We start from the raw sequence: 26,920 nt of genomic DNA on the forward strand, positions 1-26,920 counted from the left end.
TTTCGTGAGGAGAGAGTGGTTGTTTCTTTTTCCTCTTAAACCACAGGAAGGAAAAACACTCAAGGACTTCAATGATTTGTCTCTTTATTTTTTACATGGTTCATTTAAAGTGCAGATAAGCTTGACTAGAATTTTACCTCCTGTGTGACTGTTACATTTACAATCCAGTTATTTTGAAATACATGGAATCAGAAAAAGAACCAAACGGAAAGACTGAGTAACAGATAACAACCACAGCAAATCCACAGGTCTGCCGCAGTGCGGCTGGATGCAACAGATAAATAAATGGAGGGACAGATAGATAAATAAATAAATTACTGATATTTGGGTCAAAAACTGATTTTGTGAAAATGAAGGAGGAATAAATTATGTCCTTTGCACTAGGATACATCTGGAAGACTACAAAATGCATCAAAAGCATACAAGCAGGAGTATCAGAAAGCACAGGAAAGAGAAACAGGGAGCAGTCATTCTCTCTATACTAATTTCTGTATTTTTGCTGATCCTCAAGTGATTTTTGCAAAAAGATCACCACACAGTAGAGAAAGGATTTTCTTCACATGTCTATCCTTTATTCTGGCACAAAGTGTCTTAATCTTGCTTTTTTCATTGTTGTGCTTGTTTCTGTGTTTGGGAAGGATACATACATTATCTGTCTGCTTGCATGCATGTGTATTTGTGAACACAAGTGCAGATAAGCAAGTTACAGTCAGCTCTCATTGTTTCTCTTTTTATTTTTAGGCCTATGTAAATATTTTTCCTGCTACCTCATTTAGTAATTTTGTAGGTTAGATAAAACAAACATACAATATTACTATAATAGTAATCAGTGAAAAAATATTCATATCTTGACGGACAAGCATTAAGTTGTCTTCATCCACTGCATAGCAGATCCCTAAAAATAGGATGCTTACCATATCATAACGTATAAATCCATACTAAAATGAACCGAAGTGTCATTATTTTTAAATGTCTGTCTTATGCTTTTTTCTCCCAGGAGTCATTCGACATGTTGGAGATGCACTGAAAGATCATGCCTCAAAATCCCGAGGGAAGATCTGCACCATTGGTATAGCTCCCTGGGGGATCGTGGAAAATCAAGAGGATCTGATTGGCAAAGATGTAAGTCTTGTGTGGACATAGATAACCTCGAATATATATAAATTTTGCAGTTATTTTCCTTTTCTCTCCATCCTGAACTTCTTATAGAATTAATGCCTGCAACAACAGAAAATCAGTATGTACCCAGAGCTTCCTCTGTGGGTGATAACAATTCTGACGTAGCAACAACAAAAATAACAAGAGGTCAAGAAATAGAAATTTGCAGTAGTTTCTAGAACATATATTTTATTTTAAAATAAATCACGAAGAAAATGTACTAAAGTTTCATCTTTCAGTCATTATGCACTGGAAAGCTTGAAGTCTGATTCATTTTTGCAACAGTATTATGATGTATTGGTTATATTCATACTTCCTGACAGTCTTCCATGCAACATATTCCATCCTATTACTTTTTATTCCCTCAACTGAGAAAAATCTTATAAATACTGGCCATGAGATTAAACCTCAATTAATATAACACCAGTTACCTTCTTACAGGCCATATTTCTATCACTCAGAAAAATTAACTACCTTCATTTGAAATAGATGAGTGGCTTCTGATAAATCAAAAATACTTAGTGTTATCATCACAGAGAAAGGAATAACAGTTAAAAAAAAAGAAGTGAAACAAACATTTTTAGGTAGTCTTCCATGAGTGCAGCCATGATTGCATCATTGGAGCTACAATTAGAGAGTTCTCACCAGTAACAGAAGCAGTACTAAAATATATCTGTGTAGACAAAACAGAAATTTTTACTTTGAGTTCTGTGACCCTTGATATTTCCGTAAAAAGGTTGATAGCTGGAATTACACAATACTGAGGCATCTTGAGTGTTACTGATTTCTACTGGACATGTAAGCTTTATGCTTACTAATATTGCATTTCATCTTCAAATTTATGATCTCATCAGGCTACATTATAAAAGCTTTCTTCAACTGTTATAGTCCACTGAATTGTCTGCAAGCTTTTTGCACTCATTAACCTCAAACCTCTACATGACTCATTTTAAGGTAGGCCACTTGTTACTAAATCTTCTTAGTGATTAGTTGTTGCAAAAAATAACCTTTCCTTTTTAACACTTTCCCTCCTTTTCTCTATAATTTCCAGTTACTAAACCCACAAAGAATTTTCAGTGTATGCAGTTTCTTTTGAAACATTTGGTGAGCAAATGCTTTGAAAATAAAAGTGCACTGTATTGACTGGCTCATTAGAGGTGAATGCTGTGAAATGAACCAAGAAGAGGGAATATAAATAGTACCACAGGAATGTAAAATGAACTGTCATTAAGCAAAACACACAAGGCACAAAAGATTGCATGGGGGAAAAAAATGTCAGCCAATAGTGAAAGGCCTGTCGAACTCCAGCATCAACATGGCTTTATGCCTATATGCACTATGTCTGGTTAAATTATGATCAAAACTGGGGTGTTGTCAAAGCATACCCTCACTGCTTGGAACAGCATCGGATACAGAAAATAATCATGGAATATTAGTGGAGAGGAGAAGGAGTTTATTTCTGCCAATGCACATTCCCCAGTAAACGCTGCCTCTGCATGCTTTGTGGCACACCAGGTTTGATCAGCAGAGCTGTGCTTCTGGTAGTTCTCCAACACTTCTCTGGCCTGTGTCATGACTGAAGTCATAGCTGAGAAGTTTTGTTACATTTAAGGCCAAATCAGTCAGCTCTTGGGTAGCCCAAGGGTTCTCTTCAGACTCATGAAGATAAGTGGGCAAGTAAATTAAGCAAAATATTTCTGTTGTTTGTTACTTGTTATTTTGACAGCTGAAAGTCCCTGAGGAGACTAGTCTTACTCTGATATGGTAAAAGCAATACAGTAGAAAATAGTGTCCAGCTTAACACACCTAGATTCTAATTTAAAAACAAAGCACTCAAAAGAAATTTAGACTGTTGACTTATTTCCAGTTTTCTCATACAAAAGCTGAGAAAGTAATGTTGCTTGCTTAATCCTGTGGAAAACTTGTATTATAGCCATTTTTCCCTTTACACATGGAGCCATTTTTCCATCTAAAGAAATGCAGTCTGTGAGTCTCTGTAGTGTGCATATCATTGAGTCTTCCTTTGCAGGGTCTGCTCAGCCCTCACTTGAGTTTAATTGCTCATCACCACAGTAGGAACAGTGTCTGGATTAGGAGTGCTTTGATTCCATTACTTGCTCTTCACTCTGTGAAGTCAACTAAGTCTCATTTTTTAGTCCAGAGAAGCTATTATTTCAGCTTCAAGTCAATATATGCTTTTACTGTTTGACTTAGTGAAGAAAAGAACTAAACCCAGCAATATGGTATGTCAGTGATCTTTAGCAGTGCTTTAGTATATGATCTTAAGTAGAATGCCTTGGTTTAGTGATTAAAGGCTTGAAAACAAAAAGCCCAAATCTTATTGATTTCATTAAAAGGTAAAACTGATCTTCTGTGCTGCCATGCCAAATCATTCCAAAACCTGTTACACACTTTTCCATGCCTGCCGTAAAAATCTCTCCATGTGTAAATTCAGCAGGTCAACGTAAGAAATTCCTTCTACCTTTTTTGTGCGTTTCATTTGTAAGTTATGGTGTTTCTCTTCCCATATTTCTCCTCTGATATTTGAATTACACTCAGCAGTGAGTGTATGGCACAAAATGAAACTCACCAGAGATTCTGGAGAAGGTAGAATACTTTGATTTTTATCAAAGGCTCTACCTAGTAAAGAGAAAGTATCTGTGGTCAGCTGAAATCTCTGCAGCAGAGCACACAATGCAAAATATAAGCCTTCTCTTTAAACTTGTAGCATAAATAAATAACAGTACTGCATGTAAGCAAAAATGTATGAACAGAAAGAAAAATACTTTCATACAGCAGATTACTACATATATACATAACACCCCACCAAATATTACCATATATTGTATAGCATGTATATATACAACCATTTTCATATTCCAGAATAAATTATACTTTTTACTCTTTAGAATTCAGATGCTTACGACAGAATCATTGTCACTAGTAGATATTCTTTATGGACTTGTTCAGAACATTAAGGAAAAAAAAAGTAATGAAAATGAAAAGTACATAAGTGATGAGTATACTTAAAGTCTACTCTCCTGTACAGTTGACATCATAAAAATGAAAAATAAAAATGGTCTCCTTTCATATAAGGCCTATATTGGACTAAACATAAGTTGAATACAACCTTACATATTTATCCTGCAAAAAAATAGAACCTGACTTTCTCAGTGTCTAGAATTATTAAAAACTGTACTTTCATAACCACCATTTTTTATATCAGCACAGATGCTGGATTTTATAACTTTAACTGGGTGTGAAAGGATATCATCAACAAGTTTTCTCTAGGGTGCTCAAATAGTACAGCAGATCTCAGTAGTCCTGCCCTACTTGCTAATATTTTAAGTTTTTCAGTATTGCTTTGGATGGTGGAATAGGGAGGATATTTCAAAGCTGGAAGGTTGTGTGCACTTTGAAAGGCCACATCACAACAGGGATGTTGTCTGAAGTCAAGAGTTATGAACTTCTCAAAATCACTGGGACAGTAACTGTTTGAACAGCTTATTCAGGAAAGACAAGAGCCTTCCTTGTTGTAGTGTATCACCAGGAAATTATTGAAAGTTTAAAACTTAATTATTGAAAGTTAGTCTAATAACAGAACGCTTTTTCAGAATTATGTTGGAATTTACAGATGAGATTGCCATACAACATACAGAGTCACTTATTTCTATAACAATGGACATGGGTAAGGCATGAGCTGTAGTTATACAACAAGTCAAGCACAAACTGGAAATGAAAAAAATGCGTCTGATGTGGAAGGCTTACAGACCTAGGATTCTTTACTAGGTATTACAGCCAGACTGGCTGAGAAAGACTTACTTTCACCATCACACCAGGTTCTGCTCACTCCTTTCTCACTGATCTCGTCTGTAAATACCTCATTATAAATAACTTCAGCTGAGTACCACTGTGCCAGAACCAAGTGCCTTTCATTTTCAGAATAACACCATCTTCCTTGAGATGACTAAAGGTTATCCAAATCAGAAAAAAAACCTCATTTATGCATTAAAGAGGTTATATGTTTTCATTTTTACTTAGTACATTTGGATAATAATGTTAGCCTACAGCATGAAACTCCTTTAAACAGCATGAGACTTCCTTTTCTCTTTCACACATCTCTGTTTTATAGTGTAAGAAAGATTCAGCTTTGCTTTAACCACTCTGCAGATTTCAGAATAACACTAAAAGTTACAAATCTCAGGCAAGATCTGACTTACTTTGGTAGAAAATTTTTCTGTTATTTTTAAAGAAATGCATTACTTGTAGTTAAATACAATTCTGGAAAAAGATTATTGGTGACCATATGTAGTTTACAAATTCATTTCACTATGTCTTTTGTCTTGTGTCAAAACATCAGAGTCACTTTTTCATGTCAGGTTTGAGCCAGCAAATAATTACACTAAGGAGAAGTGCAGGGAAGAGAGATTCAGCTCTCATTGCAAACTACAGTGTGAGAAGCATGCCTGAGGCAAAGCTGAGGACAGTAATATTTGTAGCATATACAAAGGCTTTGGACAGGGATGCTTCTGAGATCCTTCAAATTAAACCAAGAACTGTTCTATTCCCTGGGGTACCCCAGAACAGTGGGGCACAATTTGAACAACAGCTGCTCAGTCTTTCAGAAGCAAAGTTTGCATCTTTCCTTCTCCTTGCACTGTTACACTGAACATACTGAGTTTGTTGCAAATGCCTTATCTGCATCTAGATTTGTGTGTTGGATTGCATGACACATGCATGCTTCAACACTGATGGAGGAATGTGTTAGGAGGTGTGGTACAGGCCAAGACACAAGCTGAGGTCTCTTCTACTGCATCAGGTTACCAGCCAATGTTAATGACCCCCCCTTGTTCCCCCACCTCGGGGCCCCCAGCACCTGGTTCATTTCTCTTCTGCCACTAATTACTGTATTGCATTTTTTCTCATTGTCCCTTTTGAGATATCTGAAGGCGCTGTCTCTATGCTCAGTATTGTGTGCCTGTGGGAAATATAAAAGAAGCGTACTAATGCTTTTACTCCAACCTTGCTGTCTCCTCGGGAGGCAGAGACAAGCACTGCCATTGGCCCACCTCCTCACCTATTGACAGCACAGGGAATGAGTCCTCACCTTGCGTAGTGTGGCTATTGCATCACAGCATGCTGCTCTCACAGTTGTTATCCTATACTTAGAAGGGTTGTCTTGAGCATGCTACCTTTAAACTCTGCAGAAAAATTGCTAGGGGACATTATTCCCACCTCTTCATGTGGAAAGAGGATGAAAATTATTCTCTCTTCTCAGCTTCTCAGACTGCAAAGAGGATGAGAAGAGATTAAAGTTAAATTTTTTCCAGCCTTTTATCTTGCCTGTAAAATGTAAGAGATTTGAAAGAACAAAGGTATGGGAACTGCAAGAGTGAGAAACTGAAAGTCTGCTGAGTGCTCTGGTAAAGCAGTTTACCTCAAAGCTTAAGATTTTGTTGCCTGCCTTAGGATTTTGCTTATCCTTTAATCATGATCACGTGGTTTGTGAACTTCAGTACTAAAAAAGGATTTTCAGTTGTTCAACTATACATGCTGTGAACAGATCAATTGAAAATAATTGTATTCTTGTTTTCCAATCAATAAATTTTATAAATAAGATTCACCTTGCAATTAATCATCAAACACAAAGCCAAAGCATAACCTTCTACTCTGCCCTCAAGGAGCATTACTAAGTCAGTATATTGGTGCTGCAGCTCATTAGAAAATCAAGTCAAGCTATCACCGTATAAAATCCTGAGCTATAGCTCTTGGGGAAAAAACACAACTCTTCAGTACAACTACATTCATAGCAGTTGACCATCCTTAGTGTCATCCTTAGCGTGATTGAACCATAAACTGGCAACTCAAGTAATTCCTCTTCTGACAGATCTTGCTGCCTTGTCCCGTCCGTTTTGAGAGAGGAGGTATGAACTGCTTACCATGTAATTGTTTCAGCTTGATTTTGTTTGTGTAAGAAAGAACCTTTGGTTTCTTTCTGATTGTAGCATATGAGACATGGTTTTTGTGTGTAGCAGTTAGTTAACAAGCATCTTCTAACAGCATACCGATAGGTGTTAAGCTGTACTGCCTTGTAGAATAAATGCTTTATATACCAAAAGAAACAGTATCAATAGTACCAAAAGAAACTTGAGCCAAAGCTATCACCTGTTCCTGCAGCCTTAGAGCACATAGCCTTGCTGTTGGCAGCTGCCCTCTTGTCTTCTCAGAGCCTTTTCAGGACAGATAGCTTAATGAGTAACCTCTGTGCAACAGATATCTGTGTCTTTCCCCTTACCGTGGATGAGTTGACCAATGTGCTGCAACAAATCCCAAGTGAAACAGACAGAAAAGGATCTCTGACCAAAGAATATCTAACACATGATTTTTATAAAGAATTATTTCTCAATTAGATAACACTTTTCAACAGTAATGGGATCTAATCTAATATATCTAACTAAAGAAATTAGTTAACTTATTTCTGTCTGCAAGTATTCTTCTCAAAATATGATAAAATAGTTTTGTACATTGAGTAGGACAAGATTTTTTTAGATTTCCCTAAAGTACAATGCTAGAGCTGTGAAGAAAATGCATTGCAGAAGAAGCATAGAAGAGCTAAGTTTTATAACATGTCAGGTCAGCATTTCTTTAGCCAGAGCTTCATCTTGCAGATTGCCAGGAATTTTGTCTTTCAAAATAGAGACGTGTAAAAACTGTGGAGAACTGTATTTCTAGCAAATGTCTTTGACTGATCAGCCATAAGCCCTCTAACAATGGCAATTCTTAAGTCACATTAGTGCGTCCTTACATGTGTCACTGGAAATCCACCAAGGAAACTGAAAACCAAACATGGAACAACTTTGTTCTGACTGGAGGCTATGCATAGGATAGAATTGCAGTGATTTAATCTGCTTATCTACAAAAAAGCTTCTTCTGTCACAAATTAATCAAAGGAAGTGTTGCAGATTCTCTATTGAATTGAAACTTTCTGAAGTTATTGTCAATGCAGTTAACTGTCTTGTAATGAGCCATCATTTTTTTTCCCAAAGAAATTGAAAATATGGTGTAATGTCATGTCTACACCTCTCTTAAGAATGGCACTCGCCTATTCTGGAGTGAATGTGAAGGGCTTCCAGTGCTGGTGTCTCTCAGTGACCTATAACAGAGGCATAGTGCTACTGGGACCTGTGAAGAAAGAATCAAAGAGCTCACTTGGAAGACAAAAAGATTTATGGAAGCACTATTAAAAAGCAGGAGCAAAGAGGGTGTACATCATATGTATGTTCATGGAGACCTTTGGAATTCATTAGCTGGACTTGCTTCCAGAACAGTGTCCACTGATACCAGTGAAACAGATTACAGTGGGAAAATCTCTAAGCAATGTCTACATCTAAAAGGTCATCTAAAAGGTGGAAAGGTTTAAGTGCAAATGTTATTTTCTGTTTTGCAGAAAGAAGAATGCAGTGTTCAAGTACAAAAATTCAGTAGTCTTTCACAAACAATTTTGTTTTTATCATCTTGTCAACTAGTGTCCAGTAACTCATACAGTTCAGAGACCTTTTCTTCTTAGTACTGTTTTTACTCCGTCTCCAAATTGCAGGTGGTCCGACCGTACCAGACAATGTCCAATCCCATGAGTAAGTTGACGGTACTCAACAGTATGCATTCACATTTCATTTTGGCTGACAATGGCACTACTGGCAAATATGGAGCAGAGGTGAAACTTCGTAGACAGCTGGAAAAGCACATTTCACTTCAGAAGATAAATACACGTGAGTAACATTTTCTTTATACTGTTTTATAATTACAATTACATTTAAAAAATAATTATAAATAGACAGTAAGTTATGTATATTTCAGGGAGTACTATCTACTAGCTAATGTGATGGATGAGCAAGGGATGAGCAGATAATGATGAACAAACCTAATATTTGATTTTGGAGTAGTGTATGCAAGATTGCAGCACAAAAATATAAATGAATTTTTTTCTGATAAGCTTCAAACAGTATCTGACAAAACTCTTCTGATTTGACTTAGATGATTGGTAACCCCCATCTCCTCAAACCTATATGCAATTCTGGTCCCTTCATTTCATAATCACAGAATCATAGAATCATTATGGTTGGAAAAGACCACTGAGGCGATCTAGTAAAGATAGAACAATGACAAAAAGAGCTTTTTGTGACAGAATCTTTTAAATTTGGAAAATCTGTAGATGTACAGACATGTATGGAATTCTGTAGTACACAGAAAAGTTGAAGGAGAAATGACTACAATTCAAGAGGGCACAATGTCATTGAGCCAGAGAGTGTTACCTGTAAAGTTGTGAAGTGTTACTCAATGTTTGCACTATATTTACTACTCCTAGACAGCTGTCACTGACTACAGCCAGAGACAGAATATAAGGCCAAGTGATCCTTTGATCTCTTTTTTTAAGATCATTTCGGGATATAACATTTCATGTCATTATCAGGCTGAAGCAGCGGGTTTTCTCTCAAAGTTATATTTTTTCTTTCCCACAGAAAATGGCAAAAAAAAAAGTCACTTGAGTTAGTGATTAGGTAAAGTAAAATATATAATGTCTCAAGACTGATATTATTCTTTCTGTAGTGTTACAAAAGCTTAACTTAGATGTGACGTTTACTTCTTTTAAGATATTTTTGTTATTATTAGTTCCTTCTACTTAGTATAAACTTAGAGCTAGCAAAAGAGAAAACGATAAGTTCTGTAAATTGAGGTTAGTACTTACTTAGGGAGCAAATCTTCAGCTGCACAGTTGACAGGTGGAATTCTTTCTCAGTCTTAGAATTATGAAGTCATTTAGGTTGGCAAAGACCTTCAGTCCAGGCAAACGTCAGCACTGTACCTGCATAACGTACCTTTAGGAATGAAAACGGAACTCATTTTCCAAAGTGGTAATATACAGTTTTTTGCTCAAAACTCTCCATAAACGTGTAATTTCGAGGCTAAGAAAGATGATATTTTTTGTAAAACAAATACTTGAAATTGGAACAAGATTAGGAAACACATCTAATTACTCAGGTATCAGAGGATAATGAATTATAGGCAGGCACAATATGATGCCCAAAAACTAGCATTTCAGCAGGGCTTGATAAAGCTTTCTGTATCATGAATACAAACTCTGCTTAAACTAAAATAGTGTTCTACTTAGATTTTTCAACACCACTGTGTGAATCAATTGATTGGAAGCAGCAGTAAATCAAAATGAGAGCAGTCCAGGCTTTTTAGTTTCATGGTATCAGTTTAAAATTTCTTTTTCTCAGTAGTGTATGAATATGCTCAAGTGTGTATGTCTTCTAAGTTGTGTCTTTGTGAGTGTTCTTAGCAGATGGAGATAGTGTGATCTAAGCCTAGGCTAACAGGAGAGTCATACTTGAAAATAGCATATATGGTGTTGTCAAGCTGTAGGAAAATGTACTATAAATGGGACGTTTATAAGAAAATTATCAGTATGTGTGGTTCACAGCATAATTTTTTGTTGTTGAGAGAAGCTTCATATTAAAAAATAAATCTCTTTTGAGATTTAACTTAATTCAGACTTACATGAAACATTTATCTACTGAAAAGTGGCTAAATTCCAAATCTCGTTAGCTCTCTTGACCTCATCCAAAACCTACAAAAAAGGAAGGCTTTCTCATCTCTGGTTTCTCTTTGCAGCCCCCCCCTTTCCCCTCGGGCCCCATGCCCAAGAGTATGTATCTTCCTCTTCTTTTCCCTTTTCCCATGCGACAGAATGACTCTAGCATTTAACCTCTTCTTGCCAAATCACTCTCTTGTAAATACAAAAATACTCAGATGTCAACAATTCTTCAAAATCAGAAAAGTGAAAGAACTGCTGACAAGGAGGATTGCAAGTTTTCTATTATGAATGACATCGTAGCTTCAGCAAGCAAAATTACTAGCACTGCCAGGGTTAGGAAGTTCTTTGTATATGTCTTGTTTCACTTTCTTCTCTTTTTAAAGAAGGTGATTTAGTGCTTTTTGCCTCTAGTTAATGGAAAGGTGACCATATGGATGAGAGAAGGACCACCTGTCCTCTTGGGTCAGCCAAACAGATGGTCAGTTTTTGATGCCCTTCCTTACCCTTGGTTCTAGCAGAGCAGAGAAGGTTCTTGGTCTTGTGTGTGCAGGGTCAATGCTGCAATGGGATTTTCATCTGAACAGGAGTGTGTCTGTGTACACATGCCCTTATTTACTGTTTTATAGTGGTAAGCATTAAAATGGAGTTAAAACACTGGCAGCATCAAACTTTTGTTCTCTGGAGAGCTGGGAAAGTACAATTATTCATTAATGAATAATATTGTATATATAAATAAATAAATATGTATAAATAAATAAATAAATAAATAGACTACAAAAAAGAACAGATTCTGGAACAAATAGTTTGTAAATTCTTATTTCACAGCCTGTCCTTGGACAATGGTGCTAAAAGCAGATTTTTTTTCCTTATTTTTAAGCCTGTCTGACTTTTACATGCCAGGCTTGTCACTTCTTATTTCCCTTCCTGTGCTTCAACTGTGCCATTTTTCAGTACAATTATAGTTCCTCTAGATGTTTGGGATTATGCGTTATCCACAAAGAGAAAATTCAAGTTTACTACTCGCCTATAAAAGACATGAAAAACTGTATTCCTCAAAAATAGATTAAGAAAGTGGCAGTCTCCCTTCCTATAAAAACTGAGTTTAAATCAGGCCAGTAAATATGTCACATAATTCTTAAAAAACTGTTTTTAATATGGCATCACTTGCAGTCATTCAACAGCATCTAATTTACTGAATGAATGTCACTGTTAAATAATAATAATAAAAACTTGGCTTATATCCCTGTGAATTTATGACCACTAGAGAAAAAGAAAGATTATTTATTATTTGTTATTATTTATTGAAATCTGTTTCCCCTCTATTTAGCTTATACCTACCACTTCGATAGCTCTGATTCTGCCCCCAAAAACTATTTACACAAAAATCAAAAATGCTTCCCAGATAAGCAGAGAATGCATTTGCAGGTTAGTCTGAGTTTGCAGCTTCAGTAGAGTAACCCAGTTGTCATGTAGCTAGAGGTCACTTTGACACTTCAACGCTTAGAGAAGGTCTTTATTTTCACAAGTGAAGAGAACCTTAACACAACCCAGCAACTGTTGCTTACAGTGAGCCACCATTTCTCTCGAAGCATAAAGTTTCAGAGTGAATTACTGCGCAGTAAGAAATGATAAATGTAAATTGAACTTCTCAAAAACTGTTTTGTGTTCAAAAGTAAATATTGAAACTGATCTGAACAGAAATGTTTCTCATATTCAGTTCACACAAGTGTTTGAGTTCTGTACTTCTAGCTGGAATTTGAAGGTAGGAAGATCTTATAATGTACTCTGGAAAGAAGGAAAAATATTTTTGTGATGATCTCAGCCATATAGTTTATTTGTACAGCATTACATGGATAATTTGACAGCTCTGTAAAAATTTTTACATAGAAACATGGCGTTAAAACACTTTTCAAAAATATTGCAAAAACTTTCTGTGATGAAAGTGAAGAAATTTTAAGCATAATAACATGTCTCCACTCAATATATATGGTTTTGCAAGATTTGCTTAGTGAATGGCAGCTGTACTCCAGCTACGATGCTCTGCTTATACTGCTTCTTGACAGTAGGAATCTACAGTATGTCAGTCTGTTGTAGTTTGCTGATTCACTGGTCAGTTTGCTGATTTCTGATTCTCTGTTTCTAGAAGTGCTCAAAATACTAACTTCTGTCTCGCTACCTTAAACTCAAGAATATTACAAATATTTGAAGAATGAATTATTTGTTATGAGCTGGAACAGACCTCTGAAGGTTCTGCATATGAGTCTTCTTTCAAAGTAGATTATCACCAGTGCTAGATAAGTTCATCCATAGTTTTGTCAAGCTGAGTCTGAAAACTTCCAACGAGTACTCAACCGTCTATCTGAGCTTCTGCAAAAAGTGTGGGGACCTTCCCCATCCTTCTAGATGTCAAGAGCTTCCAAACATCTATTTATGGCCATTTTACCATATATTGCTGGGACTAAGCAAGAAGAGTCTGACTCTAACGCCTTTGTAATGCCTCTTTAGATTTGTGTAAACAGATATTGGATTACTCTTTTTGAAAATGTTATATAAATTTAGCCTTACCGATTATTTTTAATTGGCCTTGGTCCTCAACAGATATTCTGCCATGATACTGTATTGCTCATATTTAATTATTACTCTCCTAAAATTATTTTGCATCCCTCAAGCTCCTACATTATTTCTTCATAAAAATCATTCTGAAACTTAAATTTCAACATCAACTTTTATTCAAAATAAATAGGGTTCTGTGTTTCTTCTAAAATATTGAGTGTGTTTTTACTTTTTTAGAATCCCACATGTGATTCATTTCCTTTGGCCTTTGAGGGCTGGAAAGTATTCTGGTAATAGGCCTGAACTGAAGGCTTTACCCTTTTTCAGTCAAAAAGTCACTGTAGAAGATTGACATGCATTTCATTTTACCCATTTTGTGAATATATAGAGTAACACTTTCTTATTATCAAAGATAAAAAATAATTCATATTACTTTCTGCATGGTTGCCAAGCATTTCTATCATGAATGCACAGCTTCCCTTCATATAAGTCTATTTCTTGGAGGAGTGGAGAAAGGTATTTACAAATAATTTATACCTATGTAATAATCAAATACAACCTATTAAAAAGTATTCATGAAAGAGGTAGTGAATTAATTAGGAATATTTTCAGATTTTCTTTAGAACATACATCTGTTAGTAGAATCCGTACCTACACATCAATAATCAAATTTGTGTTCAGCATGTGGAAGGAGTAATGTGTTCTCAGTAGTGGTTCAGAGGGCAGAATAAGAGGTTTGTGTTATATCTGCAAACCTGACAAATAGCCTTGAAAGCATATTGATCTTGTGCTAGTGTCATTTTTCTTCAAAATCCAGACGTCTTTCTTTTGTTGAAAACTACATTTATCAAAAGATTTACATCTTGAACAGAAGACTAGTAGTAGTTGTAGTATATTCTCTGTATGACAGACAGAGATTTTACTTGTTTTGGAAATAGATGGAGCCTAAGCATTGAGGCAACAGTATTCTAATTAGGTCTAACAGCTACCCTCGAGGATTTAAATGCAAAAGGTCTACTGATTGCTCTAATGACTTAATAGAGGCTTATTTGCTTGTCAGGCTGGATTACTTACACATATGCCATTTTGCAGCATGAAATATAACCTTGGGGAAGGGAAAGGCAGTGACAAGGCAAAAGGATTTCACTATCATGAAGAATGAAGATAACATGAATGGGTAATGTCGACTAGGCAGGAGACTAGCCTTTTATAGGGAGATGTAGGGAGGTGGAGGGGGAGAGAGGATGATATTTTTCACTGTGGAAATTATTCTTCTTAAAACTAAGTGCCTTCTAATTTCTTTTTCGGGAACTGTTATAAAGTAGAAAATCCTTTATAAATCTCTTATTGAGGTTTAGTTGCAAATGGATCCCAAAATCAGAATGTTTTGAGTAAACAGATTTGTTTCATATCTTTCATGAACTTCTTAAATCAGCACATTCTCTTAGCAGGTATGAAGCTTTCAGAATTGGAAAATGGACACAGTGATTTCTTCTTCAAAGCCATGTATGGATTATAGATCAGAAGAGATTGGCTTACATGTAGTTGGCCACTCTCCTGGAATATGTAGACCATAGCACAAGGTTTTGAAGAACAAACTGTACAATTATGTTGAAGCAAATTCTCCATTTATATTAAACTTGACACAACAGAGACATACAGTAATCCTCAATACTAGTTTTCATTTTCTACTTTTATGCTGTAACATTAACACTTTAAGTATTACCTACATGATCATGGATTCATAGAATGGCTAAAGTTGGAGGTGACTTCAAAGATTATCTAGTTCCAACCCCCTGCCAGAGGCAGGGTTGCTAGCCACCTGATCAGGCTGCTCAGGAGCCCATCCAACCTGGCCTTGAAAACTTCTAGAGATGGGGCTTCCACAACCTCTCTGAGCAACCTGTTCCAGTGCCTCACTGACCTCCCAGTAAAAAATTTCTTCTTAACATCTAATCTAAATCTACTGTCTTTTAGTTTAAAGCCTTTATTCCTTCTTCTGTCACTATCAGTCTCCCTCCCACTTGAAGGTTCTCTACAAGTACTGGAAGGCAGCAATAAGGTCTCCCTAGAGCCTTCTCTTTTCCAAGCTAAACAAGCTGAACTCTATCTTTTTCCATAGAAGAGTGGTCCAGCCCTTTGATCATCTTCATGGCCTTCCTCTGGACCCCTCCAACAGCTTCCCATCCTTCCTGTGCTGGGTCCCCAGGCTTGACCACAGTACTCCAGGTAAGCCCTCGCAAGGGCAGAGCAGAAAGGGACAATCTCCTCCCTCATCCTGCTTAACACTCCTCTTTTGATGCAGCCCAGGATACAGTTGGCCTCCTGGGCTTCAAGAGCACACTGCAGGCTCACGTCCAGCTTTTCATTCACCAGAAGTCCCAGCTCCTTCTCCACAGGGCTGCTCTCAATGAGTTCTTCTCCCAGACTGTACTTTTATCTGAGATTGCCTTGGCCTAAGTAGAACACCTCGCACTTGGCCTTGTTAAACCTCGTTAGATTTTCAGGTGCCCACTTCTCAAGCATGTTCTGGTCCCTCTGGATGATGTTCTTCCCTTCTTTTGTGTCAACTGCACCACTTGGCTTAGTGTTGTCGGCAAACTTGCTGAAAGTGCACTCAATCCCTCTGTCTGTGTCATTGATAGAGATGTTGAAGAACATCGGTCCCAAGATGGACCCCTGAGGGATACCTGTTGTGACCAGACTCATCCTGGATATAGAGCCATTCACAAAAACCCTCTGGCTTGAGCCATTCAACCAATTCTTTATCCAGCTAATAGTCCAGCCTTCAAATCCATGTCTCTCCAGTTTAGAGATAAGGATATGGTACAGGATCATGTCAAAGGTCATGCACAAGTCCAAGTAGATTGCATCAGCTGCCCTTCCTTTGTCCACTGATACCATCATTCCATCATAGAAAGCTGCCAAATTGGTCAGGCATGATCTGCTCTTGGTGAAATTGTGTGCGCTATCTCATTTTGCATGTGTGTTAACATCTCTTCCATGAGGATTTGCTCCATGATCTTCCCAGGCACAGACTACAGTGGCCTGTAGTTCTCAGGATCCTCTTTTCTCACTTTCTTGAATATGGGAGTGATGTTTCCCTTTTTTCAGTCACCAAGGACTTCTCCCAGCAGCCATGATTTTTCAGATATGCTGGAAAGTAGCTTAACAACTACATCAGTTGATTTCTTCAGAACCCTGGGGTGCATATCATCCAGCCTCACAGACTTGTACACTTAACATTATGTTTCATCTTCATGTGACATCAATATTTAAAAAAAAAAATTCTCTACTGCAGTTTTGCTAATTGCTCGTGTCATTCTTTATTGAGTTGGCAAATGCCACCCTTGATTCTGGGAGTTTTGTGAGAAGAGACTACTTCTTGGTAAGGAACTGATCAAAAGGTTGGGTGGTTTGATTGGGTAAATGAGCAATTTGGAGAGGGTAATGTGTCAACAGTGTCTGTTCATGTGACCCGTGGACTTCCCTTTGTCATCCTATGCCTGAGAATATATGAAGGGGGCTGGGAAGGCAAAGGGACGTTCAACTGTCATCACTGGCATCTTCTCTGACCATTACACCATCATCAAATACATCGGAATTGTCATTTGTTTCAGATTTTTCCTTCACTTTCTGTTCAGCTCTAGGTGCATTTCCATAACTGCATAGCTAGGAAGATGTAGGTACAAATTTCCTTCTGGGGGAGGATGGTTGCTGTAAATTAGACTTTGGTGAGATCTGAGGAAACCTGAGAACTCTTTGAAGATCTACTGGTTTGAGGTTTGTTGGAGGTCAGAAAAATGAGCCTTTTTCATTGAAAGTTTCATGTTCGTAGATAAGGCACGGGAGCCAAAAATATTTCAAAAAGGTCTGAGTAAACCAGTAAAAAGCTATTCTTGAGGCACAAATACATAAGCAGTGATAGAGTACAAGAGGATCTGTATGATCCTCTCACAGATTTGATATTCAGTATGTTTGTTGAAAACAGGTGTGTTCCCATATGATGAATATACAAACAAGAGCAAATTGATCTTTTCAGTTCTACAGCATTCAGAGATTTTAGACTCACTGAATTTTTTGCAATTAGCAGAATGAAGACATTGCACTAAGCAAAAAGCAGAATTTCTGCTATTCATTTTCCAGAACAAGTGTGAAAGGAGAGTTTTCTGAGTTTATATGGTGTCCAGTATATAGACTTATGTCCAAAATATAACAAGGAAAACTACCCATTGTGTAATCTTACATAGTGAAAAATTTGGCTATGTTGCTGTATTATCTTTATAAAGCGATGGCTTCAATACATGATGGTGCTTATATCCAAGGGAACCACGGGAAGTTTGAGGGAAGAGAAGACAAAGTGAATAATACTGAAATTGCGATTGTTCTTGAGTCATGTAGGTCCTTACCTATAGCTGATGTGCTCCTAGAAGAGCAAAACAAGTTAGATCCTGTAGTACTGGCCTAGTGAACATTTGGCTTCTATAACAGATGTGGCATATTTTGATTGGAACATTGATATTTTTGTAATTTTTTCTAAATCTTTGAACTTAATGCCAGCTTTGAAATATTTATTGCCATCCTGCAAAAAAGCAGAAAGTAACCAAATTGGTTATTTCGGGCTTGTGAGGCTCAGAAATCTGAAGGTTTAGTTTCACTATGTTTTGCCTGTTTTGAGGACTTACTAAGCTTTCTGTCATTTTGCAAAGACAGAATGAAAAGGGAAATAAATAATCACAAATTTTACATCATTTTTTAATGTTTCTATTTTATTGTCTGTTTTAAGAATCAAACCCATATTAAATGAAGGTATGGTCCAGATGTTGGACCATTCACAGCCTTGTCTGTCAGTGCCACACCTGCTAGGTTGATAGATATCAATGACGATGTTTGGTTTTGTTCCACACCAGGTTGCTTACCACTCCAAAACGGCTAATATTGCATGAGGAATTGCATATTTCCCACTATTTATGAGGTACTGAAATTTAGAGGAGGAGACCTAGAAGTATCCTATCTAATAATTCTCTGAAATCCAGCTCAGTTGTCCATAAAGATGGAAGCCATACATATTCTCTGAAAATGTCTTTCCACTGAAATTAATTTCTATTTGGGGAGTAGGTGCTTGTATGGTATAAGTTTTGCTAACTTCTTCCTACCTGTAACAGAAGCAGTTATCAGTATACAAGCCTTCAGGGTTCTTTTTCCATCTAGCTGCAAATTCTGATCCAGAGGAAAGAACACTACAGTGGAGACAGACAAAAAATTACTGAGAAGATAATGAGGAAAAATTAATGAGGAAATAATTACTAATACATCACACACATATCTCATGTGTATCTTACATCTGTCACATGTATATTACAGAGTATGTTTAGATTGATGAAGAAGGAGCACTGGACAATTGAAAATGAAAGAAATGAAATGAGGACAGAAGAGAAAGAAGAACAGACTGGGACAAATGAGATGAGATCGTATTCTCAATAAAGAGGAGAATTAAAAATAGAGGAGATAAAAGGAGATAATGTATTTCACACAGAAAAACAGAGAAAAGATGAAAATGTGACAGGGATGCCAAAAAGAAAATTAGAATGGTAACATAAAATGGAAGTGACCAAAACAAGGAAAACAAGGAGAATGAGTGCAAACTACAAAGGAAACCATAAAGCTGAACAAAATAAAATTTGTATTAATTATTTTCAAATATGTTTGGGAGGCATGAAAAAGAAAAAGTGAATGATAACAAATGAGATTGAATGAGATTCTGGCTGAAGAAGAGACAAAACATAAATTGAAAAGCAAAAATAAGTCAAAGCTTCTGACCTTTCCTTTGTTAAGAGTGGTTCTGTTTACACTGTTACACATAATCCTTTAGTTCCATGAATTTGAGAAAGATAGCAGATATTCTCAGAATTTGCTGTATTGGCTTACCAGGTTACTTTGATTTCTCTAAATATAGGGTTTGTAATGAATCTCCAGACAAGTGGAAGGTCTATTAATTTATTAAAATAGAAATTTGTTAAAGTTGTGCAGAAGGGGATAGCATTTTACAAGTTTGTGTTCTTTAAAAAAAAAATTAAATGAAAGTCTTTAGCTGTATGTGTTCTCATTATTGTCCTTTTGACAATTAAATGAAATCTGTCTCATCTTTACCATAAACCATAAGAATAAGTAAACACCTGGGGAGAATACCAGAAATAAGTGGTGAGGGAAAAGGAGAGCTCACTGCAAGAAGAGCAGCTATGTGAAATTAAGTTTGAGTTGGGTATAGCAGCTGAGGGATGTTTGTGCCTCTATGCATAGTAAGATCCAGTATCCCTCTCCATCATCCTGTGAAGGCTACACTCTTTTTTTCCAGTCATGTTCATTTAATAGCTAATAATATAATTGTTTTGATTCTGGGAGAAAACAGATAGAGGAGGGGCAAACTCAAAAAATTGCTAGAGTCTATTTTATGCACAGATTTAAACACTGAAAGGCTTCTCTTTAAACTCATGGTGCTTGGAGACCTAGGAGTAATAAGCACTGCTGCTGTGATTTGTAGGATGGGAGAAGTAGATCTTTGTATAATCTAGGTGATCTTCTTGATACTGATATTTTAGCCCAAATTGTTTCATATGCCTTTAGAGGCATTTTCAGGCCTTTTGGAGGGCCTGAAGGCTGAATACTGTAGCCTGAAAAAAAAAAAAAAAGAAAAAAAAAAAACCAAACCTGTAATCATGCTTTAAGACTAACCTAAAAGGAAGGATATGGATTATTTCAGGATGTTCTCTGTTATCACTGAAGTTTTTTGAGGCAATTAGGGCCATACACAGTGCCACAGAGAAGTCTAAAGGTGAGAAAGGCATATTTGTTTATATGGGCAAGCTTTTAAAAGACTGTTTAAAATCCAGTACCATTTTAAATCTGTTTAAACAGTATTTACCCTGTGGTTAGATACACTATTAACAAGTGAAAGAAAAGCAGTGTCTGTTGACTCAGTATTTCTGTAAAGCAAATATTAGTTCAGAAATTTAAAATTACTTCCCTCAAACTCCTAAGCTCATGCCGAGTGGACTCCTGCTCATTAAAATTCCAGAGCATATTTAATTGCTTATCTACTCTGTGTAAGTGCCTCTCACTGTGATGTCCAAGCACTGTGCAAATACTTGGTCCAACATGCTTCTGAGAACCACAGGTTTCATGTGGAGTGTTTCTTTCATCTTTGTTGATGCAACACAGTATTGCGCACTCTGCTAGCCCCGTGAAGTAGGGGCAAGATGTTGACCTTCCAAGATTGATTTCTTGGTAGAACTGAGTGCTTTGTTTAATTTTCTTTATGTAAGTTCCCAGAAAAGAGGTTCCAACTTGAGTTTCAAGGTTCCTAAAGCCTAAAATAATGCAAAAAATAAGACAACTTATTTTTCTGTTTCAGATATAAATTATTAAAAGTTATTAGTTGATTTTCAGTAAAAAATCCTACTTCCTCTGACATATTTAGGCTTAAGTTAAGATCAGATTTTAAAAAATTTAGTTCAAAATTGTCAAGAAGTTCCTGAGCACACAGACATTTTTGTTGAGCTTCACAGTACCTGATGAGTCTTCCATTCAGAATTAAATGGAATTTCCACTAATGTCACTGAAAACATTCCTTGCATTAAAAAGTTTTGAACTGAAACCTCATCTGTCACGTAAATAGTTTGTTTTTCAGAAACATCATCTATTTGATGTAGTTGTGGATTTCTTATGTTGGCACTAGTTTTAGGATTAGAGACCCATGGTTGCTGGGTTATTTTTTTATTTATATTCCTAGTTAGACTTGTATGTATAAATAGGTATTTTCATGAACTTGTAATGGATTTTTCTTTTCAAGTAGTAAGTATTCATCCACATGACAATCAAATGCAGTCAATTTTGTCTCATATCTGAAACATCTGTAGAAAGAAAACCAAAACCAGATGAATAGTTCAGTGCTCGACAAATTATGCGAATATCAGGACACCTGTCTATAATAGAGTTGTACTACATGTGCTCAGAGTGCAGTTTGTTAGGATTAGACACATTTCTGGATTCAAGTTTTACCTCAAGTATAAGTTGCTTACCATTTTAAACCCTTGTATTTTTGAAGTTTCCCATTCTGCTCACCATATCCCATAGTCCTGTGTCAATGTGTGTGAGAGATACTGTGTCTGTACGGTGAGGGATGATTACTTCCAGTACATCAAAAGAAAATTATTCCTACTTACTTTACTATGCTGACTATTTGCCTTCACGTTTGCTGTTACATTTGACTAATACTTAGGCCAGCTCTTCACCACAGTCTGGGCCTATGAATTCTAGATCAGGCTGCAGCCATGGGTGGGATTGGGTCATGCCTCAGAATAACACAAGCACTTGCAGGCTAGCAAGAGCAGCAGTTTATCAAAGGAGACATCAGTGCAGGATGTTCAGAACAACCCTGGAATTCAGGCAGTTTTTTACTCCAGAGATATGAAAGTCATGAGATTCCTCTTGTCATATGTGCAAAGGAAACTGTTGTCCAGAATAACAGGAGTTAAAAGAGGAAAGGTCAGAGAGAATTTCTTCTTAATATTACTGAGAGATTCATTTATTATATTCTATTTGCTGGATAAACCTAAAAACTTGTCTATAAAGTGGAGCAAGAAGGCAAGAAAATCATGTTATCATACGCATGTCTACAGCCTTAAATTTTTAAATTTTTGGATGTTGTTTTTATGGCTTGTCAGATGATTAAAAAAAAAAAAAAAAAGAGCATTGTGTTTACCCTGTTCAAAAGCATCTGAAAGAATTTTGCAGATAGAAATACGGCCATTGCCCGCAAATGGTAAACCTCTTTCAGGACATAAGCAAGTTAGAAATCAAATTTCTGTCTTGATGGCCCGTTTGAAATCAACTCATCCATACATGCCACTACCCAATAAGAAGCAGAGATTCAGAATATTTCTGTCACAGACAGTGAACTAGAGCTCTAGCTTTTTTGCACAGATCTCTGCACTACTTATAAGTAGCACATAACCTTCTGATGTATCACAGTTATTCTTATAAGCACACTTGCATACATGAGTAGTAGATGCATTTTGTAGTAAATGAGGCATTTTATTCATTTGTTGGTCTAGATAGCAATGGATAACTCAAGTTTAGCTCTACATAGAAAGAACTAGTAATAATTTATAAGACTGCTATAGATTATTTATAAATATACTCACATTATAAAATATTAATAGTTTTCCAAGAAATGGGAAAATAATGTCAGGCTTGTGCAAAACAGATTTTTTAAAATCTCTTTTCACACTCACAGTCATTATGCAGAGTATTTTCTTGCTTCCAATTCCAGATTCATTCATTTCTTCCAGTTTATTGTTTTAACTTACAAATTCATGCAGCACCGCTGCGTCAAGAGAAAAATAGGATTATTTTTCTGAATAATAACATCAGTGCTTAGATATTGCCAGTGGAGCACATCAGAATGAATGTTCTGATATGTACATACCTGCATGGAATCACAATTGCCAGAAAGCATCTCAGTGACTCTGTTGCTGGTCATAAAGGCAAAAACACACTAATGAACCTTTAGGTTGATTGTATAAATCTTTTGCATTAATTGCAGTTTAATTTACAATATTACTCCAACCATATACATAATAACTGACTCTGTGAAACACCAATTTAATCTACTCTGCAAAAATCTATACTTGTAATTCACTAAATAAAAGTTATTGTTTTAGAAATTAGAATAGGAATGAGCCTCCAAGAACAGACCTTAACTCCCAGATCTTCTTTACTATTTCTTCTTTTTGGACGAATCAGTGTATGAAATGGAAATAAAAATGCTGTTCTCTCTGTTTTCTGTTTGTTAGATCATGAGAGACTGCCTTTCTTTTTGTATTTATAGCAGGGAGACTAGGAATTCAAAGTATGACATGGAGATCTTATTAAATGAGGAATAGTAATATGCAACTTTGTGAGAGGTTTTTTGCATCTGCTCTTGAATACAGATTGGATGTTTCCTTTGAAAGTTCGAGAAAAATGTTCTTACTGGCTCTTGAACTATTTTCAATATCATAAAAAAAAAAAAATGTGACTATACTTGAGGAGACAGACCTTTGGTTTTCATCAATTTTTACTGTCTTGAAATGAGTGTAGTTACTCTAGTGATAAACCTTGTACTGTTTATACAATATTCAGCATTCTCAAGTCTGAATGTACACATTGCTAGGCAACAAAGTTCTTTCTCCTTCCAAAAGAAAAGGCAAATGATTTGCTACAACCTAAACTCATGCAAAAAATGCCAGAAAAAAGAAAACCAAACTGGGCAATCTTAATAGCAATCCTCCATGGAGCCACAATTTTCTAGATATTTAAAAGATTATGAGTTTTTCTCTACAAAGCTGAATGGTATCTTGTTTACTGCTTTCTCTGAAACAGAAAAGCATCTAGATCTTTGAAAATGATTTGCCTTTTTATTTGTTTGGAAAACAACACCTGTGGTTAAGGCTTTGCTATTAGCTATTATGCATTGTCCTTTCCTAAGAACAATGATCTGGAATTTTAGAATAAACAGTGTTTCAGTGGAGAATCTTACTGCTGTGATCTTTCACAGATTGCTAGAACTGTGGAATCACAGAATCACAGACTAGTTGAGATTGGAAGGGAACTCTGGAGATCATTAGATCCAACCTCCTGCTTAAGCAGGGACACTTAAAACAGGTTGCCCAGCACCATATGTATGTACATATTTGCTTACCTAACTATTGGCAGGTTGAAGGACTATTTTTCAATGAAATATCAAAATACAGTGGAGAATGCATATAGTAATACTTAGGAAAAGTTAGTCTAAAAGAACATATAGTCTTTGTATTCACAGGAAAAGCCAGTAGAAAACTCTCAGCTAGTTCTGAGTCCTATGGGATGTCTTGTCAGGAAGTGGCAAGCATAAGAGTTTGTTAGGTTTGTTAGTCACCTAAACATCAGCCTGGTGTCAAATTGTCTTTCTCTAATTCCTTAAGACTTTCGTGGCAAATTCTCTCTTGCAACTTTTGCAGAAGAGGCTCACCTAGTTATAATACAAGTTTTGAAAATAAGAATATTTCTTCTCTAGTTAAGCACTAGCTCAACTCTCAGTAGCACTGTCCAGCATGTGATCTGCAGCTCAGAAAATGTACTCCACAAGTAGGAGAGATTTCAAAGACTGTGAGACGAGCTAGGATTAGAATTGGCATTGGCTTGCAACAAGTATTTTTAGTTTGTCAAAGTGAGGGTTACATGGCTATCCAGCTGCAACCTTCAAATGCATCCAGTAAGGAAATATCATGGTAGAAGTGTTTTCAAAACTACTACAGGAAAAACCAGTGATTGGAAACGAATATCATGCAAAATCTAGATTACAAATAAACTGCTATGTTACAATTCAAGCATATTAGGAAGAACTGTGGTGACTTCTCTGTGTTTTCAAACCAAGATTTGATTCTGTAAAATGTGTGTGGTCTATTTCAACCATAAATATGGCATTTGAAAGATAATTCTATGAAATCCTTTTTTATGTAATGAAACAGACCAGATGACTACAGTGATCCCTTCTGACCTTAAAAGCTATGATTTTCTGAATGGCGTTTTCTCTAATATGACACTATACAGTCACTATCCAGTAATTTCAGTTTGATTTTTTTTCCTGTCTTCCGTTGTTTTGTTTGCTTTGCTGGCTTTGCTTTTTTTTGTTTTGTTTTGTTTTGTTGTTTTTGTTTCTTTCTTTCTTTCTCTTACTCCAGGAATTGGTCAAGGAGTTCCAGTGGTGGCCCTCATTGTGGAAGGAGGTCCCAATGTTATCTCTATTGTTCTGGAGTACCTGCGAGACACTCCTCCTGTTCCTGTTGTGATATGTGATGGCAGTGGTCGGGCATCTGACATACTCGCCTTTGGTCACAAATACTCTGAAGAAGGAGGGTAAGTCGGATAGTTATGTGCCATAAGATGTACCATATGGACAAGTGCAACATATTATCTTGAAGTTACAGGTCAAGAGATTCACAGAATGTGCATATTTTCATTTTATTCAAAACTGGCTTCCAGAAGTTCTGTAACAGTGTACTAGAATCCTCACGTTTCATTCAGTCCTACATAAATCAGCATGTAAATACCAAATGTTCATATAATCTAGTTTACATTTGAGCTGCGCTTTGGGCATAATTCTACACATCTGCCTGTACTCACACAACTGCTTGTACACTGCATTCACACTGTCCCACTTTTCATTGCAGACTCAAAGTGCAGCAAGGATAGTATTTAAGACTTATTGTAGACAATTCAAGTGTGTTTTTGTTGAATGACGCTTACAGTACATTTCATACTTTCTAACATGCATGTTATGCCTGAATTTTGTTTTGTTTTGTTTTGTTGTGTTGTGTTTGGTGTTTTTTTTTTTGTTCTCCCCTGCCCCATAAATACATGTGCAGTCACAGAATCAGAGTGGTTGAGGCTGAAAGCGACCTCTAGAGGTCATCTGGTACAATCCCCTGGTCAGGCAGTTGTCCATGGCCATGTCCAGACAGCTCTGGAGCGTCTCTGCAGATGAAGGTTCCACAATTCTCTGGGTAACATGCATCAATGCTCCATCACCCTCACAATATTTCCAGATATTCAGAGGAAGCCTTCTATTCTCAGTTTGTTCCCACTGCGTCTTGTACAGTCATAGAGTGCCACTGAAAAGAGTCTGGTTCCATCTTCTTTGCACCTACCCTCTGTGGTTCAGATCACCTTCAGCCTTCACTTCTCTAGGCTTAACAATCCCAATTCTCAAAGCTTATGCTCAGAGTAGAGATGCTCCAGTCCCCTTATCAGTTTCTTGTCTCTTCACTGGACACCCTCAAGTATGCCTGTGTCTCTGTTGTTCTAGACAGCTGTGATCCGGACCCACCACTCCAGGATTAGTCTCATTGGTTCTGGTGGAAGGAACCCCTTTACCTTGACCTTCTGGCAGAAGTCCTGCTAATGCAGCCCACAACAATGTTCATGTTTTCTGCAAAGACACATTTCTGGCTCGTGGTCAGTTTGGTGACCACCAGGACTTCCAGAACCTTTTCTGCTAGGCTCCGTTTCAGCTGGGAGGCCTCCAGCATATACATGTACCTGGGGCTGTTTCTCCCCAGCTACAGTACTTTGAACTTCTTGCTGCATGAAAACTTCTGCCCTGGCAGGGGCAGCTGCTTTCAAGACCAAGCTGCTTTCAAGCTGCTGGCAAAACAGAGTTTGTCACTACCATAATGGAGACTGTTAGTTCTGGTACACATTCACCTGGGCAGTCTTGTTTACAACCTACTGGACATACTGCTGTGTCTACTGGCAGTACTCTGAGAGTTCTTGCCCTAAGCCCCATGTAGACCCCTCCTAGACACTGGCAAAAAGGGTGCTTGACACTCCACGTACAGTAGAAGGGCGTAGCTGAAACAAATTTTCAGGTCAGCAGTAGCCCATTTCAGTGGTTATAATCTAGAACTTCCTCTCAGACCCACACCCTTTGTAGACTCCCTTACTGCGTCTTTACTTGGAGCAACAGATACCCTCAGAAGGTTTCTCTGATGAACCTGACCTTGCCCCCAGAAGTTTCCAAAGCAGAACCCA

General features: G+C 36.9%; 1 protein-coding gene across 5 annotated transcripts in view; it reads left to right on the top strand.

Moving 5' to 3' along the window:
• The window catches only part of TRPM3 (transient receptor potential cation channel subfamily M member 3), a 382,389-nt gene that overhangs the window by 259,514 nt on the left and 95,955 nt on the right, over positions 1-26,920 (top strand). For 4 of the 5 annotated variants that reach the window (XM_090130625.1, XM_090130627.1, XM_090130626.1 and 1 more), the window contains exons 5-7: positions 998-1,122; positions 8,756-8,927; positions 25,072-25,246. In XM_090130625.1, the coding sequence (XP_089986751.1) occupies positions 998-1,122; positions 8,756-8,927; positions 25,072-25,246 (472 nt within the window). Of the gene's footprint in view, positions 1-997; positions 1,123-8,755; positions 8,928-25,071; positions 25,251-26,920 lie in introns of those variants that run through there. The other variant, XM_090130629.1, reaches the window with a different exon arrangement.

This window comes from Phasianus colchicus, chromosome Z, assembly GCF_987193195.1.
Source record: "Phasianus colchicus chromosome Z, bPhaCol1.hap1.1, whole genome shotgun sequence".
NCBI classification, from domain to species: Eukaryota; Metazoa; Chordata; class Aves; order Galliformes; family Phasianidae; genus Phasianus; species Phasianus colchicus.